The 22498-nt window shown below is 38.1% G+C and overlaps 1 protein-coding gene across 12 annotated transcripts in view; it reads right to left on the reverse strand.

Annotated features, from left to right (window-relative positions):
* CADM1 (cell adhesion molecule 1) overlaps positions 1–22498 on the reverse strand; it is a 409576-nt gene that overhangs the window by 368505 nt on the left and 18573 nt on the right. For 6 of the 12 annotated variants that reach the window (XM_066245253.1, XM_066245238.1, XM_066245200.1 and 3 more), the window contains exon 2: positions 18343–18365. The exons of the other annotated variants lie outside the window; for them this stretch is intronic. In XM_066245253.1, coding sequence (XP_066101350.1) covers positions 18343–18365 — 23 coding nt within the window. The remainder of the gene's footprint in view (positions 1–18342; positions 18366–22498) is intronic. 12 annotated transcript variants of the gene reach the window in all.

Raw genomic sequence — 22498 nt, forward strand, 5'->3', positions numbered from 1 at the left:
AAGCTTAGGATTTGAAAATCAGAAGTTAACTAAATACAACAATCTTCAAAATTCCTCAATTTGCCAACACTGAAACATTAATTTATTATTCTCTGACACATTAGCATCATTCTCTCACCTCTCAGCAAGTTCCTTGCATAAGCCATCTGGATGCAAGCCATTCTTAGCCCATCTGTGTTCTCACATTCACAAATCCTAAACATTCTTTTCTTGCCATACAAGCAACATATATTTCTACTGTTCCCTTTACAATAGAAAAAAATTCCGTACAGCTCTCTGGATTTAGACAAAAATGTTATACCTAGTTAAAGATATTGACAACTAATTATCATCTGATAATAGTTTAATAAGCAGGAAAACCCCAAATACACATTTCAGATAATTCAATGAGATTTACTTGTCACATCTACTCTTCCAAAAATACCCTGCTTGAACATTTACTTAAAACCAAATATTCAACCAGGAGCAAAATAACTAAGATGAGGGCCGGTGCCAACATGTACTTCTCAACACATGAGCATAAGTTTTGGAGTCACAGACCTCTGATCTGAATACTGTTCAGCCATAAAGTATCTACCTCAACTAGCTTAAAGAAGACATAATCAATCAATTAAACAGAAAGAGTGTCCAAAACATGAATCACACAAACATAACCAATTAATTTTTGGCAAAGATACACAGGCAATTCAAAGGAGAAAGGATACAGTCTTTTCACCAAATACTTCTGAATCAATGGAACATTCATATGCAAAAAGGTAAACTTCAATCTGTATCTCCTAGCTTATACAAAAATTAACCCAAAATGAATCACAGACCTAAATGCAAAATGTAAAACTATAAAACTTGTAGAAGAGAACAGGACAGAATCTTTATAACCTTGGATTAAGCAATAGCTCTTAGCTACCTCATCAAAACACAATTTATAAAAGGTAAAATTGTTAAACTGGACTTAATAAAAAGTAAAAACTCAGTGAAAGACTCTACAGTTGACCCTTTAACAACACAAGGGTTGGGGGGCAAGCCGTAGTACAGTTGAAAATCCACCTACCAATTTTGACTCCTCAAAAACTTAATAGTCTACTATTGACCAGAAGTCTCATTGATAAACCTAACAGTTAACACATATTTTTATATTTTATGTATTATATACTGTATTCTTAAACTAAAATACGCCAGAGAAAAAAATATTAATAAATTCATAATAAACAGAAAATACAGTGTGTCCGTAAAGTCATGGTGCACTTTTGACCAGTCACAGGAAAGCAACAAAAGACGATAGAAATGTGAAATCTGCACCAAATAAAAGGAAAACCCTCCCAGTTTCTGTAGGATGATGTGGCAGCATGTGCGCATGCGCAGATGATGACATAACACCATGTATACAGCGGAGCAGCCCATGGCCATGCCAGTCAAGATGTGGATGGTACATAGGAAAATTCAGTGTGTTCTGTGGCTCACTAAATTCGAATCCATGACTAAAGTGCAACATGAATATCGGCATGTTTATAATGAAGCACCACCATATAGGAATAACATTATTCGGTGGGATATGCAGTTGAAGGAAACCGGCAGTTTGGGTGGTTTCCCCATTCTGGTAGGGTGGAGAAACCCCGTTCTGGTAGGCCATCAGTCAGTGACGAGTCTGTAGAGGCTATACGGGATAGCTACCTAAGGAGCCCTAAAAAATCTGTGCATGAGCCCACATCGAACTGCACTGAATAGGTATGAAACTGGGAGAGTTTTCCTTTTATTTGGTGCAGATTTCACATTTCTATCGTCTTTTGCTGCTTTCCTGTAACTGGTCAAAAGTGCACTATGACTTTACGGACACACTGTACATTTACAGTACTGTATATATTTACTGGAAAACTCCACATAACAGTGGACCTATGCAACTGAAAACCATGTTGTTCAAGGGTCAACTGTGTTAAAAGAATGAAAAGACCAACTAAACAGATTTTGAGAACATATATGCAAATGACACATCTACAAAGGACATACACCCAACACTCTCAATACTCAACAGCAAAAAAAAAAAATTTTTTTAATGATGAAATACTTAAATAGACAACAAAGAAAATATACAAATGACAAATAAGTACATGAAACAATGTTCAATAGTAGTCATTAGGAAAATACAAAATAAAACTATAATGAGATACCACAAAAAAATCTATCAAAATGATCAAAATTATACACACACACACACTGACAATATTAAGTGCTGACAAGGATGCAGAGCAACTGAAATTCTCATACATTACAGCAAGAATGAAAAATAACACAGCCACTCTGGAAATTAGTTTAGCAGTTTAAGTTAGACATATATTTTAATGAATGACCTGACCATCCTACCTCTAGGCATACACCCAAAAGAAGTGAAAATTTATGTCCACAAAAAACCTGTACACAAATACTTACAGTCACATCATTCAGAGTGTCAAAAACTGGAAACAGCCTAAATGCCCTTTGATAAATGAACAGATAAACTTGGTATACCCATACAATGGAATTCTCCTTGGCAACAAAAAGCAATGAACTAATCCATGCAACAATATCAAAGAATTTCAGACACAATACATTATGTGAAAGAAGCCAGATTCAAAAGGTTGCACCCAGTATAATATCACTTATATGAAATTCTGGAAAAGACACAAAACTTTAAGTATGAAGAACAGATTAGTAAGTACCTGTTTCAGAGCTTCATGAATTAAAAATTAAGTGGACTAAATTGTATTCTTTAAGTTTATACTAAAGAGCTTAGATGAATAAAGTTAACCCTAAAGAAAGCAGACACTTTTTTCTTCTTGAGAAGAGATGCAGATATACATCAAAATAAATCACAGAAATCGAAGTATCAATTCAAAAGATGTCAAAGAATATTTTTAAAAATCTTTTTCTTCATTGTAGTCTTGGCATATTTACTAAACCCTCCACATAAAGAACAAAATATGAGAACAATAGGCATATGAAGGTTTTTGTTTGTTTGTTTGTTTTTCTTTCTGAAGCTGGAAACGGGGAGAGACAGACAAACTCCCGCATGCGCCCGACCGGGATCCACCCGGCACGCCCACCAGGGGCGACGCTCTGCCCACCAGGGGGCAACTCTCTGCCCCTCCAGGGCGTCGCTCGGCTGCGACCAGAGCCACTCTAGCACCTGGGGCAGAGGCCAAGGAGCCATCCCCAGCGCCTGGGCCATCTTTGCTCCAATGGAGCCTCAGCTGCGGGAGGGGGAAAAAGAGACAGAGAGGAAGGAGGGGGGGTGGAGAAGCAAATGGGCGCCTCTCCTATGTGCCCCGGCCGGGAATCGAACTCGGGTCCCCCGCACGCCGGGCCGACGCTCTACCGCCGAGCCAACCAGCCAGGGCCCATATGAAGTTTTTAACAGACAAATCTCCTGGGTGTTAAATGTGATTTTTTAATAATAATTCCTTTATATACTCACTTTACTTCATTGCAAAATTTTACAAATTATATCACTAAAATACCACACATCTCTCTTAAAACTAAATTAAATCATAAAAAAGTTTAAGGTACAAAAGAAAAGTGGGGGTTGGGAGTAATTTGGGCCAATGAAGGAACAGTATACTGGTAGTCACACACCAGAGAGCAGTTACAGGATTTTATGCATCTGTCAAAATTTACAGAAAATATCCTCAAAATTTTAGCTTATGTAAATTTAAAAACAAATTTCTAAAAGCATCAAACAAAATTATCACTAGAAGAAGAGTACTTATAGAAGAATTGTGAGAACTCAATGAGATGATGAATGTAATGTGCTCATAGTAAGCACTCAGTACATTTTTAAATTATTAGTATTACATTTAGCATGCAATTCACATTCCAATCAAATTAATACATTTATCAAGAATCAATTATGTCCTGGCACAGAGCTGGCTTCTACAGTAAACAAGACATATAGCATCTAACCTCTCAAGAATCTCAAGAATGTGACTTATGTTCTTGTTATATATCTAAAAATTAAGGTTAAAATTCAGTTATAAAGAAGATGATGGGCCCTGGCCGGTTGGTTCAGTGGTAGAGCGTCGGCCTGGCGTGCAGGAGTCCCGGGTTTGATTCCCGGCCAGGGCACACAGGAGAGGCGCCCATCTGCTTCTCCACCCCTCCCCCTCTCCTTCCTCTCTGTCTCTCTCTTCCCCTCCCACAGCCGAGGCTCCACTGTTGCAAAGATGGCCCAGGCACTGAGGATGGCTCTGTGGCCTCTGCCTCAGGCGCTAGAATGGCTCTGGATGCAACAGAGCAACGCCCCAGATGGGCAGAGCATCGCCCCCTGGTGGGCATGCCGGGTGGATCCCAGTCGGGCGCATGCAGGAGTCTGACTGCCTCCCCAATTCCAGCTTCGGAAACTTGAAAAAAAAATAATAAGATGATGAAGGCCAGATAATTCATGTGATGTGGTTTTGAAGTATACTGGGGTGATTGGTGATTTGTTCACCTTTATTTATTTATTTATTTATTTATTTATTACCTCAGAGGCAGATTTACTTCACTTTGGAGGCTTAGTGCAATATTACAATGAGTTTGCATTCTGTACACACATATCAGTACATGACAGAAGGAGGGGACCAGGAGCATGCTGGATGATAGAAGAAAGTAGTCCTAGAATTAAACACTCTGTAGTGTATAATCCACACTGAGAAAATGCAGATTTTATTAACATCTTTGAATATTCAGAGTACTCAACATTTACACAATAAGAGAATCAGAGTGATAAAGATTTACTGATTTAAAACTCTCCTGGAAAAAAAAATATGGCTTAGAAATTAACAACTGGATGCATCTCATTATGAGGTAGCCTAATTCTGGCCTCCTGCCAAGCCAGGGAACAAGCCCTGAGACAAGCACAGTCAAGGCATGTTACCAACACATTGACTGCCACAGAAAAAGACAGACAACACTCAAGAAATAAATATAACATTTTAGCAATTTTATTTTATTTATTACAATCTGTTATCCTTCTTAACGATTTTCAAGTGGCTGGTCTTAAAATAAATTGAAGGGGTCCCACCAAGCATTTGTGAAATGAAATAGACTAAAATGGAGTAAATACAGAAAGATAAGTAAGAATATCAAAATGAATGGATAGATGAAGGTGGACAGGATACAGTGGACGAGTTCTGATTGATAGACAAGGGAAAGAAAGCATACTGAAATAAAAAAATCAAGGCACACTTAAAGTATTCAATAATTTATTGTTCATACATGGTTGCATAAGTCATGGCCAAAATAGACTTTGCAAAACACCGCTTTAAGTCTTAACCCATGGCATGGTAACCTCTTATCTAAAACCTCTTTAAAAACATGTTTTCATACACTTCCCAAGGACAAGAATCCAATAGTTATTTCCAAGAAAAGGAATTACCTATCCAGCTTTATGCAACCAAGGCAGAAGAGGAGAAAATTAAAAGTATAAGGCTGTTTCTAAATTTGTACTAAGTCCCCAGATCCATACAATATACCCACAAGGTCAGCACTGTGACCTAAGACCTAAGCACTATGTAGCTTTATCCTAACAGACAGCATCACTGTATTCAAACAGTGAGGCTCACGCACAGCAAGGGTCTGAAGTAGTGGCCCTTTTCTGCTCCACTCTGTGTGCTAACAAACTAAGCTTCTACACTGAAATGGCAATGAAGGCCTGGCCCCTATGTATTTGCTTAATAATCCTATTCGCATTAATGACTCCTCTCCAAAAGACAAACTGTATAGAGAAGCATCTTCTCCAGACTGCTGTTGCAGTTGGGGTCCAGGCAGATTTGGACTGCACAGACACACACACCCATGCATGTACACGTACACAGAGAAACCTACCATATTTCCCCATGTATAAGACGCTTCCATGTATAAGACACACCTTAATTTGGGAGTTCAAAATTTGAAAAAAGTATTACATAAAGTTATTGAACTCAAATTTTATTCATCATAAAATTCATACAAGTGTGGAAAAGCAGGAGATGCAAGTAAAAAAAATATCTACAACCACTGTATAAGATGCACCAAGTTTTTAGACCCCAAATTTTTTGAAAAAGGGTACATCTTATACATGGGAAAATACAGGTATACATTCAGTACAACAGAGTCAGGACATAGCCAATCACAACCCAAAGAAATCCTGAAGAACACAAATTTCATTCGTAAATTCTCTGTAATACAGAGTTCACAAAATTTTATAACAGAAGAACTCAAGTATTTAGGTCACCAAGATATCTTGGAACAATAAGTAAAGTCCATCAAAGCATAACTGGTAGTATTTAATTAAAAGAAATAGAACAGTTTGCCTTAGTTTACCTTGTACATGATGATCTAAAGAAAAAGATATGTTGGAAAAAAATTGAAATGTGAGAAAACAGAACAGCTGGCAAAAATCTAGAAAAGAGTTAAAAATCAGTATACCGAGTTCAGAAGACAGAAGCATAAACTTTTCTTCAAAACACAAGGTAAATAGACAAAAATAAACAGTAAATAAGTTTCTACAAATCCTATGTGTGTATAAGCAGCATCCATTTCACATGATTTTCCTTAGACCGTTTAAATAACAGGCTTTGTATCATTTCTTTTTTTCTAATTAAAAAGCTAACATATTCATTATAGAAATTTCAGACAATATGCAAATATAACTTAAAAGTAAAAGTCTTTCATAATCTCATTCTCCAGAGATAAGCATTGTTAATATCTTTACATCTGTTCTTCAAATTTGAAGTGAATTTACTGATTACAGTATGCATTATAGGCAAATTATACATAAAATATCTGAGCTTTTTTTAAAGAGAGGATCATTCCACAATTATAATATTCTGGCAAGATGCTTTTTATCAACCTACTGATATTTATCTTGAAAATCTTTTTTCTATACCTAGACATAGATCTACATCACTCCTCTTAATGGCTACAAAGTATTCTATTACATGGCCAGCCAAAAATTTAACTAACATCTTCGAGTTTTTTTCCAATTTTTCCTATTAAAACCAACACAACAGTTACATCGTGTGTGCATATGGGTGTGTATGTGTGTGTGTGTGATTACTTCTATAAGCTGAATTCCTTGAAGTGCGTTTTTGCTTGGGGTCACACAATACACTAAAGTTGTTTTTTTAATTATCCACTTAACTTTAATTCACACAAGCAGAACTCTTCAAGGTAGCAATTGCTTTAATTGCTTAATTATTTTGATTTTCATCTTTAATACTATTTTTGAAAATAATTTATTCTACACAAAATTAATTACATAAGAATTAAATCAAAAGGTATCTTTTAACACACTCCTTGCTGATCACTTATTAGAAAATACGCTTTGTCTCCATTCTGTCTAAAAATATTCCAGTTTTAAGAAATGTTATGTATCCAAAAAAATAATTTCAATACTTTTTCATCAAATTTATTGGGATGACATTAATAAAATTATATAGATTTCAGGTGTATAATTCTATAATATATAATACATCATCTGTATATTGTATAATGTGTTCATCACCCCAAGTCAAGTCTCCTTCACCATTTCTGTCCCCCATAACTTCATCTACCTCCCCTCCCCCTTTTCCTCTGGCAATCACCATACTGTTGTCTGACTATGAGGTTTGGTTTTTGTTTTGTTTTGCTTAATCTTTTCACCTTTATCACCCAGTCCAGCAACTCCCCTCCAATCTGACACCTATCAGTCTGTTCTTTAAGACTGTTTCTATTTTGTTTGGTAGTTCATTTTGTTCATTAGATTCCACGTCTGAGTTAATCGTACGGTATGTCTTTCTCTAACTGATTTAATTAATTACCATAATATTCTCCCAGTCCATCCATGCTGTCACAAAGAATAAGATTTCCTTCTTTTTTATGAACGAGTAGTATTCCATTGTGCAAATGTACCACTGCTTTTTAGTCTACTCAGCTACAGATAGGCATTTGGGCTGCTTCTAAATCTTGGCTATTGTAAATAACACTGCAATGAACATATGGGTGCATATATTTTTTGAATTAGTGTTTTGGGTTTCCTCGGATATATTCCCAGAAGTAGAATTTCTGGGTCATAAAGAAGCAGTTCCATTTTTTTCCATTATTAATTATTTGAGGACCCCTCTATACTGTTTTCTATAGTGGCTGCAGAAATCTGCATTCTCACAAACAGGGCAGGAGGGTTCCCTTTCCTTCACACCCTCTCCAACACTTATTTGTTGATTTATTGATGATAGCCATTCTGACCTGTGTGAGGAGCTATCTCACTGTGGTTTTAATTTTCACTTTTCTGATGGTTAGTGATACTGACCGTCCATATATCCTCTTTGGAGAACTGTCTGTTCATGTCCTTTGTCCATTTTTAATTACATTGTTTCTCTTTTTGATGTTGAGTTCTACAACTTCTTTATAAGTTTTGAATATTAATCAGATGTATGTATCATTAGTAAATATCTTCTTCCATTTAGTAGGCTATCTCTTCACTCTATCCTTTGCTGTGCAAAAGCTTTTTAGTTAAATTTAGTCATATTTATTTTTTTCTTTTGTTTCGCTTGCCTGAAGAAATATATCCGAAAAAAAAAATTGCTCCAAGAAATGTCCAAGATTTTACCATATATAAGTATATATATTTAGGATTTTTATGTTTTAGAGTTTAACAATTACTTCTTTAATCCAATTTGAGTCTATTCTTGTGTATGCTATAAGATAATGTGCTTCTGTTCCCCTCCCTTTACCCCTTTTCTCCCTCTCCTCTCTTGCTGCCAGTGGCTCAACTGTTCATCAAGTGTTAGCCCCAGGCACTATGGATAGTTCTATTGGTCCAAGCATCAGCCTCAGGAGCTAAAAACAGCTCAGTTGATTTGAGCATTGGCCCTGGACAGAGGTTGCCAGGTGGATCCCGGTAGGGGCACATGCAAGAGCCTACCAACCCTCCTCTCACTTAAAGGAAATATATTTTTCTATAATTTTCCAACACAGGTCTTTTACATTCTTGGTTAAATTTATCTGTAGGTATTTTATATTTTTTTAAGCAATTGTGAATGAGATTGTTTTCCTACTTTCCCTTTCTGATAGTTCATTATTGATACATAAAAATGCAACTGATTTCTGGATATTTATTTTGTATCCTCTTATGTCACTGAATTCATTTATCAGTCTTACTAGTTTTTTGGTGACGTCTTTCCGGTTTCTATATACAGTACCATGACATCTGCAGATAATCAATTTTACCTTTTCATTTCCAATTTGAATGCCTTTTAGTTATTCTTGTCTGATTGCTGTGGCTAGGACTTCCAGTATTATGTTAGAAAAGAGTGATGAAAGTAAACATCCCTGTCTAGGTCCCAATATTAAGGGAAACGCTTGTAGTTTTTGCCCATTGAGTATGAATTTGTGGGTTTGTCATAAATGGCCTTTATTACATTGAGGTATATTCCTTCAATCCTCACTTCACTCAAAGAGTGTTTATCATAAATAGGTGCTATATTTTTATATGCTTTTTCTAAACCTATTGATACAATCATGTGGCTTTTATCCTTCATTTTGTTTATGTGGTGTATCCTTCCTCTCTGTCTCGCTCTTCCCCTCCTGCAGCCAAGGCTCCATTGGAGCAAAGTTGACCCAGGCACTGAAGATGGTTCCATGGCCTCCACCTCAGGCACTAGAATGGCTCTGGTTGCAAGGGAGCAATGCCCCAGATGGGAAGAGCATCGTCCCCTAGTGGGTATGCCAGGTGGATCCCCGTCGGGTGCATTCAGGAGTCTGTCTCTCTGCCTTCCCGCTTCTCACTTCAGACAAATACAAAAAAAAAAAAAGTCAGGTTTGCCTGGTCAAGGCACATACCAAAAGCAACTAGTATGAGTTGATGCTTCCTGCTCTTCTCCCTCAACTTTCTCTCTCTGTCCTCTCTCTAAAATCAATAAACACAATTTTTGAAAAAAATGTAAATCCCTGAACTAATGTGTCCTTTAAGTCCACCATGTCCTTGATATAGTCCATCTGAAAGATCTATCCATGATGTCAATGGGGTGTTAAAATCCCCTATTATGACTATAATGTTGTGGATTCTCTCCCTTAATGTTTACCAAGATTTTCTTTATATATTTAGGTGCTCCTATGTTAGATGCATGAATATTAACAAAGTTTATATCCTCTTAATGGACTGCTTCCTTTATCATTATGTAGTGTCCTTCTTTGCCTCTCACTCTAGCCTTTTAAAGTCTGTCAGATATAAATATTGCAACCACAGCTTTTTTCCCTTTCCATTTGCATAAAATAATTTTCATCTTTTTACTTTTAACTTGTATCTTCAGTTGTGAGGTGGGTCTCTTCTGCACAGCATGTATATGGTTTTTACTTTCTTATCCATTCAGCTACCCTTTATCTGTTGATTGGAGCATTTAAGACATTTACATTTTAAAGTGATTACTGATAGAAACATATTTATTGTCATTTTATTTTTTTTAACTATGTTCCTCTGTTGTTGTTTTTTTATTCTTTTTCCTTTTCTTAAAGCAGGTCATTTAACATTTCTTATAATACTGGTTTGGTGGCAACAGACACCTTTAGTTTTTCCTGTCTGGGAAGCTCTTTATTTCTCATTCAATTTTAAATGATAGCCTTGTTGGGTAAAGTAGTCTTAGTTGCAGTTCCTTATTTTTCATCACTTTAAATATTTCACATCAATCCCTTCTGGCTTGGAATGTTTCTGTCAATAAATTAGCTGATAGTCTTATGGAAGCTCCCTTTTAGGTAACTTTCTGTCTCTTGCTGCTATTAAGATTGTTTTTTTCAAAAACACAATCACATTAGGAGATCTCAACACACCAATGATAGCTTTAGATAAATCATCCAAATGAAAAATCAATAAAGAAGTATTGGCCTTAAATGACACACTAGACTAAATGGATATAATAGACATTTACAGAACATTTCATCCAAGAACATCAAGTTATACATTCCTTTCCAGCGTGCATGGAACGTTCTCAAAGACAGACCTTATGTTGGGACACAAAACTAATCCCAACAAATTCAAGAAGATTGAAATTATACCAAGCATATTCTCTGACCATAAGGCTTTAAAATTAGAATTCAACTGCAGAAAGGAAGTGAAGAAACCCACAAAAATGTGAAAATTAAACAACATACTTGTAAAAAATCACTGGCTCAGAGAAGAAATAAAAGCAGATATCAAAAGATATATACAGACAAATGTGAAATACAGCATGATATATCAAAATTGGGCTGCAGCAAAAGCAGTAATAAATCATCATTACAGGTTTATCTCAAGAAATATGAGATCCCAAGTAAAAATCTAACATCACATCTTAGAAAAAAAACAATAAAGACAAGCTAAACTCAGCAGAAGAAAAGCAGTAAAAATTAGAGCAGACTACATGAAATAGAGAACAAAAAAACTGTAGAAAACATTAATACAACAAAGAGCTTGTTCTTCAAAAAGATTAAAATTGACAAACCCCTGGCTACACTAACTAAGGAAAAAAGAGAAATGACTCATAAAACAAAATCCAAAATGTAAAAGGAGAAATTACCAGACATCATAAATATACAAAGGATCATACTAGAATACCATAAAAGATTATATGCCATCAAATTCAACAACCTAGAAGAAATGCATTTGTTCCTAGAACAATAGAACCTTCCTAGCCTGAGTCGCAAAAAAGTAGAAAACTTAAATAGACCTATAAGCTGGGAAGAAATAGAAACAACTATCAAAAACCTCCCCCAAAACAAAAGTCCAGGACCAGATGGCTACACTAGTGAATTCTGCCAAAAATTCAAAGATATGGTGCCTATCCTTCTCAAGTCTTCTAAAAAATAAAAGAAGCAATACTCCCTAACACATTTTGACACTAACATAACCCTGACACCAAAATCTAGCAAAGACAGTACAAAAAAAAAGAAAACTACAAACCAATATCTCTATGTATACTAAACAAAATACCAGCAAATCAAACACTACAATATATTACAAAAATAATACATCATGATCAAGTAAGATTCTTTCCAGGAGCGCAAGGATGGTTCAGCATATGTAAATCAATCAATGTAATACACATCAACAAAATAAAGGACAAAACTCATAGGATCCTATCAATAGATGCAAAAAAGGCATTCAATAAGAAACAACATCCATTTATGATTAAAATATTCAATAAAATTGATATAGAAGGAAAGTACTTCAACATAATAAAGGCCATATATAACAAACCACCAGCCAATATCATACTAAATGGTAAAAAACTGAAAGCTTTTCCGCTAAAATCAGGAACAAGACAAGGCTGCCACTCTCTCCACTCCTCCTCAACATAGTCCTGGAAGTCCTAGCCAGAGCAATCAGGAAACAGAAAGAAATAAAAGGCATCCATACTGGGAAAGAAGGAAAGGTATCACATTTTGCAGATGACATGATACTTTATACAGAAAACCTAAAGATTTCACTGAAAAAGCTATTAGAAACAATAAACAAATACAGTAAAGTTGCAGATACAGAATCAATATACAAATGTCTACTGCAGTATACACCAACAATAAAACTCAGAAAATGAATTGAAAAAACTCAATTCCTTATACAATTGCAACAACAAAAAAATAAAATACCTAGATATAAACTTAACAAAAGGATAGGAAGGACCTATAAACTGAAAACTATAAAGCATTATTAAAATAAATTGAAAAAAAACATAAGAAAATGGAAAAATATTCCATGTTCATGGATTGGAAGAATCAACATAATTAAAATGCCTTTATTATCCAAAGCAATATACAATTTTAATGCAATCCCCATTAAAATCCCAATGTCATTTTCTTAAAGAAATAGAACAAAAAATCATCAGATTTATAAGGAATAATAAACAATCCTGAGACTAAAGAATGAAGCTAGAGTTATCGCACTACCTGACTTCACGATAATCACCTGCCCCAATAAACAAAACAGCATGGTATTGAAGGAAAACAGACACAAAAACCAATGGAACAGAATCAAAAGCCTAGAAATAAAACCATATCTATATGAACTATATGAACAAATAATTTTTTTCTTTTTTTTTTTTCTTTTTTTAAAGGGACAGAGAGAGAGTCAGAGAGAGGGAGAGATAGGGACAAACAGACAGGAACGGAGAGAGATGAGAAGCATCAATCATCAGTTTTTCATTGGGACACCTTAGTTGTTCATTGATTGCTTTCGCATATGTCCCTTGACTGCAGGCCTTCAGCAGACCAAGTAACCCCTTGCTCGAGCCAGCGACCTTGGGTCCAAGCTGGTGAGCTTTTTGCTCAAGCCAAATGAGCCTGCGCTCAAGCTGGCGACCCCAGGGTCTCGAACCTGGGTCCTCCGTATCCCAGTCCGACGCTCCATCCACTGCGCCACTGCCTGGTCAGGCTGGACAAATAATTTTTGACAAAAGAGTGAAAAATACACAATGGAGAAAAGAAAGCCTCTTCAATAAATGGTGCTGGGAAAATTGGAAAACATTCAAGAGAATGAGTGAAACTTGACTAGTTTGTCCCAATGCACAAAAGTTAATTGAAAATAGATCAAAGACATAAATATAAGATCTGAAACAATAAATTACATAGAAGAAAATATAGGTACTAAACTTAAGGACCTTGGCCATAGAACATTTTATGAATTTGACCCCAAAGGCAAGGGAAGTAAATGCAAAATAAATGAATGGGACTATATCAGACTAAAAAGCTTCTGCACAGCAAAAGAAACTGACAACAAAACAAAAAAATAGCCAACAAAACTGGAGATGCTGTTTATAAACAACAACGTCAAATAGGGGTTACTATCCAAAATTTATAATGAACACACAAAGCACAGCCAACAAGCAAGCAAACAATCCAATTAAAAAATGGAAAAGACCTGATGAGACACCTCCCAAGAAGACATACAAAAGGCCAACAGATAGATGAAAAGATGCCTATCTTCACTATTAGAGAAATGCAAATCAACACTAAATGAGATCCCACCTCACACCTGTTAGATTGGCTGTTATCAACAAGATAGGTAATAAAAAGTGTTGGAAAGAACACTTTTTTTCTGTGGAGAAAAAGAAACTCTCATTCACTGCTGGTAGAAATATAAACTGGTACAGCCATTATGGAAGGAAGTATGGTGGTTCACCAAAATATTAAAAATGGAACTACCATATGACTCAGCAATCCCTCTACTGGGTATCTACACAAGGAACTCAAAAACTGGTATGCAAAGACATGTGCATCCCCGTGTTTGTTGCAGCATTATTCACAGTGGCCAAGACATGGAAACAATCAAAGTCTCTTTGGATACAGAAGATGTGGTACATATATATAATACAATGGAATACTACTCAGCCGTAAGAAATGATGATATATTGCCATTAATGACAACATGGATAGGCCTTGAGAACATTATACTAAATAAAAGAAGTAAATCAGAAAAAGCTAAGAACTGTATGATTTCACACATAGGTGGGATATAAAACTGAGACTCATGGACATAGATAAAAGTGAAGTACTCACCAAGGGGAAGGAGGAGGAAGAAGAGGGGAGTAAAGAGGGACAAATATATGGTGATGAAAAAAATAATTTGACTTTCAGTGATGGGAACACAATGCAAGCCAACAGTTCAAATGCTATAGAGATGTTTACCTGAAACCCATCTCTTATTGATCAACATCACCCCATTAAATTTAATTTCTAAATAAAAGGAAAGAAAAGTTTATATTTTTGTCTCTAAATTTTGCCATTTTAATTATGATGTGTGTTGTTGTGGGCCTCTTTGAGTCCATCTTGTTTGGAACTCTGTACTTCCTGGACTTGTGTGTCCTTTTCCCTCATCAGGTTAGAGAATTCTTTAGTAATTCTTGAACTCTTCCTCTCTCTCTTCTCCTTCTGCTACCCCTGTGATGCGGATATTGTTTGTTTCACATTGTCCCAAATGTCCCTTAAACTATCCTTATTCTGTTAATCATTTTTTTCTTTTTGCTGTTCTGTTTGGGTGTTTTCTTCTACCTTGTCTTCCAAATCACTGTGTTGATCCTCCACTTCATCCAAACTACTGTTATTCTTTCCAGTGTATTCTTGATGTCAGATACTGTATTCTTCATTTCTGATTGGTTCTTTTATATTATTTCTATATTTTTTTTCATGCTGTTGAGCAACTTAATAACAGTTACTTTGAACTCTATATTTAATAAGCTGCTTGCCTCCATTTCATTTAGCTCTATTTCTGGATATCTCCTGTTCTTTCAGTTGGGGCATGTTTGTCTCCCCATTTTGGCTGTTTGTGTTTGTTTTCATGTATTAGATAGACTGCAACTATGACTTCCAATCTTCGTAGGCTGGCCTCAGATAGTAGGTGTCCTGTAGGTTCCAGTAGTGCATTCTCCTCAATCACTAGGCCTGGGTGCTCCAAGAATATTCCTTGCATGGGTTATGGGGGCCCTCGTATTGTAATTGAGTCTTGATTTTACTGGTCCATCGTGCATATCATTGACCTTTAGACTGGTTGACTGTGAGGCTCAACTCTGACCATGGCATGTGAGCTGCTATGCAGGTACTGACCACAGGAAGCGGACTTCACCTCCACAGGGTCTGGTGCCTGCCAAGGATTTAACACTTGTGAAGCTTATTAGATTCTGTTCTGATGTTGTCTGGAGCTGGCACCTGGGGGTGTAGGTTCTGGGCTTCTTGGGCAGGACTCTGATACAGGTCAATGTCAGACATTGCCTATGACTGGACCTAGGCAACCTATTTGGAGCCACAAGCAATCCACACAGTTTGTGGCTGCCTCTGTCAGGCCTGGGTGTGCAGGAGAAGGGCCGAGCTATGCACAGAGGTGAGCTTTTACCAGCCCTGGGCAGACAGACAGGTCAGCAAAAGTCCCCAAGGTCCTCCTCTGCCTGCATCCGCCTGCTGGCTGCCTGTTAGGCTCAGTCACCAAAAAAGCCTTTGTAGATACTCAGGTTGCAACAGGTAGGTTCAAAATAAGTTACCAAGTAGGGGTGAGTGGTGTTCACCAGATTGACACAGATTCAAACAGTGCAAGTGCTGGGTCTGAGGCCACTCAGCAAATGAGCCCGGGGATTCCAAGTCTAGCTGCCACCCGTTGGGTGCTCACACACTTTTGCATTAGGGCAGGGTCTCAGGGAGTTGTCAGGGTGAGGCCAGTGGAAACAGACTAAGATTTGGCCATGTGAAGGGTGGGCTCTGCTCCAGTCGGTGTGTGAGGGAAAAATGGCCCTGCCCTAGAACCAGGCAACTCTGCCGGGAGGATAAGGAACTCCACAGGGTGGGGCTGCCGGGAGTTGGGAGCATGGGGCTAGTGGATTTCCAATGAAAGGGGGCTACTGGTCATGCTTCCAGGAAGGTGAAGAGCGTAACCCCTGACCCAGAGACATACAATTTAATTTGTTCCAGATTTTGCCCCCACCAATGATGGAACCCATAGGAGCTGGGTGGGTGGAGCCTCTGAAGTTGGGGGGGAAGGGGTCTGTGGATCTCCTGTGTGGGAGACACACCAGTCAGGGTCACAAGAAAGTGGAGAAAATGGCCTCTACCCCAAAGCCATACAAATCAGTCACTGAACCCCCTGAGTCTGCCTAGACCTCTGCACACGGTCCAAGTTGCTGACTGCTCAGCAGGGCATAAGCTCCACAGGGTGGAATGGGAAGAAGTCCCGAGGGAGGGCCTTTTGTTTTCCCCCAGGCTGATGCCACTCTGGAGGAGAATGCCCCACCCAATAAAGATGGCAGCTGCTGTATGGGACTCAGCACAGGGATCCTGGCAGCTGCCCTTCCAGCTCTCTCCACAAGGACACAAATCCCAGACTCTCCTCACATGACTCTAGTCTGTTCTGCCCTCCCTCCACTAGAGCCCAGGGTGAGTGGCTACAAATAAAATTTTGTGTGTTGGCCCTTTAAAAAGTGTGTCCTGCCTCTTTCTGGCAGACATAAAATCACTGCTTTTCACAGCCAGCTGTTAGGTGGGTGCCTCTTCCTGGCTCTGGTGCTCTGGACTGGGGAGCCCGGCTTGGGATTGAGCCTCCACACTTCTCAGGGAGAACCTCAGCTGCTGCCCATGGGGGCAGGGCCAGCCCCTTTTGCATCTCCATCCTTCTTACCAATCTCGATGTGGCTTCTTCTGTAAATCCTTGGTTATTCTACTCTCTTCAGCTGGTATTCGTTATTCAGGATGATTGCTCTTTAACTTAGTTGTAATTCCAGTTTAGTCCTGAGACGAGGTGAGTGTAACTCCCATACTCCACTGTCATCTTGGATACTATATCTCAAATATTCTTAAATCCTACATTATACTTACAAATTCTTCTTTAACTCAAATAGACTCACTCACTGTCAGCACAGTTTCCTGTTTTCCTTCCAAAAAAAAAAAAAAGCCACAAGGATCCAATCACACATACAGCTTCAAAATCCAACCCCCCAAAACCTCACAAAATTCTCACTCCTAAATAAGTGCATAAGAAACTCAAATAGAAAAAGTTGTGACATTCAGTCTGATTTCCAGTACATCAGCCAGGACACATTTCATGCCAAACAAAATACTTGCTAAAAAATATACTTTCCAGGGCAACCATAACTGACCTTTTATGTTTTATTTATCAACCATATTGCTGAATTATTCTCATTCTTGGAATTAAAAGAGAAAAATGTATTATAAACAATGATAATTAATTAAAGGTCCCCTGTTCCACACTAAATCACTCCTGCCAAATCTATGTTTATCTAACAGAAATGCTATTATCTGCTTCTTAGTTCTTGTTTAGGCAAAGGATGTAGATAGCAGACCCTAAAGAGGCAAACACAAGTTACTGATATTAAATTTGATATTCTAGATGGAGAATTAAAGTATAATACGAGAGTCAATTTTCAACAGACATTTGGACAGAAATGGGAATTAGGTGCTACTACACCATCACATTGCCTGGCTCTTAGTAGTAACTTACAAAATATGGAATAAATAATGTTTAGACTAGGCAACCACTGAATAAGAGAATATATGTGCAAAAATAAGCTCTGACAAGAAATTAACCCAAATTACATAAAGAAGTCATGTAACTCAACACCAAACAAACAATCCAATTAAAAAATGGGAAGAGGACCAGAACAGACCCTTCTCCCAAAAATACATAAAATAGCCAAAAGACTTTCAGTTTCACTAGCTCTTAGGGACATGCAAATCAAAACTACCACCTCACACCTGTTAGATTGGCTTTTATCATCAAGACAGGTAATAACAAGTGTTGGAGAGGCAGTGGATAAAAAAGAACCCTCATTCGCTGTTGGTGGGAATGTAAACTGGTACAGCCACTAAAGAAAACAGTATAGAGGCGCAAAAAATTAAGAACAGACTTACCATATGACCCAGCAACCCCTCTTCTACCTGAAAAATTTGAAAACATTTATTAGCAAAGATAATATGCACCCCTAGGTTCACTGCAGCATTATTCAAGGTGGCCAAGACATGGAACAAAAATAAACTTTAATAGAGATTGGATAAAGATGCCGTTAGTGACACCGTAGATGGACTTTGAGAATATCATGCTAAGTGAAATAAGTAAGACTGAAAAAATCAAGAACCACATGATTTCACTTACATCTACTCTTGTCCTCAAAGACTCTCCTCTTCAAACAAATGCCTCCTCATGGGCCTCAGGGCCTTTGTTCAGTCAGGGATCAACTCTCCCAGCCTTACCTCCACAGCTCACTCCTTAGGTCCACTTCCTCTCCCCCACCTTACCTTCACCAGCCAACCCTTTTAAACCCATGACACAGTCCCTGCGCCTCTCCTGCACTTCCCATCTGCTCCATCTGCTGCATTTAGTTTTCACACTCGTACAGCACTGAAACTGTTAGACATACTGTCTCTTACAAATGCCTACGTGCTGTGTCCACAAATGGCTTCCCTTATCTTATCTGACCTCCCTGTAGCATTTGACAGTGTTTCTCACGGCCTTTCATAGAAAGCTCTTCTTTCATGGCTCCCAAAATAAAAAGCCTTCCCTCAGAGTGCTCCAAATCACTGACAGTTCCTTCTTCATTCTTTTTACTGGTTCGTCTTCTTCTACCTACTGTGATTGCTGATGTTCCCTCAAGTCCTGTCCAGAACTCCTAGTCTCATCTTACCTAATATACACATTCTTAGGAGATCTCCTCATGACCATGGCTCCAAACGAGCACTGTGAAGTGCTGCTTAATCTCCTCCGGGATGCGCCAAAATAATTTCTAAAACTCAATTCCCCATCATTGTCCATCTTCTAAAATCCTCATCTTAGTTAGTGAAGCCATCACCCACCTAGATGGCTAAGCCAGAACTTGATCATTCACCTAAACTCCTCCTTTTCTCATTCTTACATTCACATTCACCCATTAAATTCTACCCTCAGATAGATAGTGACACCAACTTCCTCCCAGACTGCATGGCAAGTACCTGAAGGGCCCCCACAACCTCAGCACCTCCTCCCCAGCTTCTCCCTAACTGTTCTCCTATCTGTGGTCTCCAATCCATTCCATACATAGCCAATCTGATTCTCCCCACCCCATACTGACACGCTCCATGGGCTAAAGCCCACATACCTCACTATTACCAGGCTTGTTCTTCATGATCTGATTTCCGCGTGCTTTCTCCAGCTTCACCTTTTGCTGCTCCCACAAAGGCCTTTACCCCAGCAATGCCAAGCTATTTGCAGTTCCCAGAATGCCCTATGCTTTTTATGCTTCCATATCTGTCCACATATTATCTCTCTACCTAGAAAAACTCCTAATACCATCTGTATGACTATCACCAAACTATTTTTTCAAGATCCAACTCAAGCCTGATCAGGCGATGGCGCAGCGGATAGAGCGTCGGACTGGGATGCGGAAGACCCAGGTTCGAGACCCCGAGGTCGCCAGCTTGAGCACGGGCTCATCTGGTTTGAGCAAAAGCTCACCAGCTTGGACCCAAGGTCGCTGGCTCGAGCCAAGGGGTTACTTGGTCTGCTGAAGGCCCGTGGTCAAGGCATATATGAGAAAGCAATCAATGAACAACTAAGGTGTTGCAACGTGCAATGAAAAACTAATGATTGATGCTTCTCATCTCTCCGTTCCTGTCTATCCCTCTCTCTGACTCTCTGTCTCTGTAAAATAAATAAATAAATAAATAAATAAATAAATAAAAAATAAAAATTCCACCCAATAAAATTCAATTGGAAAAATAAACCAGATCCAACTCAAGGGGCACCCTGAATGTCTTTCCTGACTCAAAGTCTCCATACTGAGTTAGACACTCCTCTTCTGTGCTCTGCAGTTCTCCCAAACTAGGTGTATTATGATTCTTAGCACACAGCATTGTTGCTTTTTTATTATCTGCCACACAAAAATCTAAAATATAAGTCCATGGAAAGAAGAGACCCTATGTAATTCAACTCTGTAAATCTAGTACTTAGGACAGTGTCTATCTAATACAGAGTCGGTAATACACATACCTACAAACATACAGAGAGAGAGAAAGAGGAAGAGAGAGACAGATACTGTATGCAGCATTTACTCAAAAGAACAAAATTTATAGTCACATTAATTTTAACTCTTGTACAAACACTACACTCTGAAGTCTCTCAATATTCACTACAGCACAGAGCCTTCTTGAGTTGAGTCACAAGGTAGTTTAGTTTGTCACTAGAAGTAGAGGGAGACCTATGACTTCACCTCTCTTAAAAAATGGTCTATTTCACTTGAGAAATATTTGCTGCGCACTAGACATCACAGACTCCCTTAAAGAGTTGTTCCTTCAAGAAACTTACAGTCTCATAAAATCTGTACCATATATTTCAAGAAAAGGTTTAAACACATACACACACACACACACACACATTTCAGTGCATCAATATGGTGTAAAATGTAATAAAACAGATAAGACAATACAAAGTTTTGTTTTCAAGTGGAATGTGTCTTTCTTGTGAATTTTAAAAGTTAACTCAAGTGTCCTTCTGCTTCCTCTCAGTTTTGTTAGTTATTAAACTTCAAATCACTGTCATTGGGCAAGTAGTGAACATGAAATAATTATCTCCTATTTTCCTTTCTCATTTTCTATCATCTTTAAATCCATAATATCTCAATCCAACTGATGTCAGTAAATCCAGTCTGTTTCAACTTTTCTCTAAAACTCAAAACTATTTGAATGAGCTGTTGAGCAGCTGTCAGTTATGGATTTGAAAATAAAAAAGAGCCTGAAAATTGTACGTTCAGTATAAAAAGATTAGGTGAAGCAATTCAGAATGTTTAAGAACTTTAAATCAAGTTAAAAGCAGTTACTATGGCCAGGCCTCATGAAGCTCTGCTTAAGAATCACATTAACCTGACAGTCATATAACTATTGAAAATGAATAATGTTTTTTTCACATTTCACTCATTTTCAGAATCACACACACACACAAAGATAACAATGTGAATTGGCATAAGGCAGTACAGTCATATAATAGTAACCTTCAAGATTTAGCTCTCTAAGGACAAAGCTAGAGCTATTAATCTGTGCACTAGATGAGTTATACCCCTCTAAGGCCAAAAGGGATAATTCTTCAGATGAAGTAAGGACAATTAAGATATTCAAGAAGCTTTTAAACATGAAAAGCAAGAGAAAAGTAGCAAGGTCTGACCAGGGGGTGGCACAGTGAATAGAGCGTCAGACTGGGATGCAGAGGACCCAGGTGCGAAACCCAGAGGTCGCCGGCTTGAGTGCGGGCTCATCTGCTTTAAGCAAGGCTCACTAGCTGAGCCCAAGGTCGCTGGCTTGAGCAAGGGGTCACTTGGTCTGCTGTTGCCCCCTGGTCAAGGCACATATGAGAAAGCAGTCAATGAACAACTAACGTGCCACAACAAAAAATTGATGCCTCTCATCTCTCTCCCTTCCTGTCTTTCTGTCCCTGTCTGTCCCTCTCTCTGTCTCTTGGTCTCTGTCACACACAAAAAAAAAGAGAAAGAGAGAGAGAGAGAGAATAGTAGAGAGAAATGCACAGTTTTGAGGCCCACAATAGCTAAGTCCAAAATTCAATACAAATCTATTGAATTTGGAATGAATGTCAATACTCTATCTTAACCCCTCTTTGAACTTCCTCTCACCAGTTAATGCTATTGATAAGCGTGATAATTTGGCATCTTATTTTTTAGTCTAGAGCTGTACCACCTAATATGGTAGCAACTACCCATATTTGGCTATTTAATTTAAAATAAATAAAATTTGAAATTAAGCTCAGTTGCACAAGTGACATTTCAAGTGCTCAATAATTACATGTGGCTAGTGGCTAGTGGACAGCACGGATAATTACTTGCACCATCACAGGAAGTTCTATTGAAAAGCACTGGAGAGTCGCAGCTGGATAAAATGATGCTAAAGACACTAACTAGATGAGCCAGCTCAAGTTTCAGAGCACCACTCCTAAACCGAGCTCCCTTCTCATCGTGCTACCTATAGAAGACTACTCATCTTCTAAAGCAGGGATCGGGAACCATTTTGGCTGAGAGAGCCATGAATGCCA

Source organism: Saccopteryx bilineata, chromosome 1 (genome assembly GCF_036850765.1).
Source record: "Saccopteryx bilineata isolate mSacBil1 chromosome 1, mSacBil1_pri_phased_curated, whole genome shotgun sequence".
NCBI classification, from domain to species: Eukaryota; Metazoa; Chordata; class Mammalia; order Chiroptera; family Emballonuridae; genus Saccopteryx; species Saccopteryx bilineata.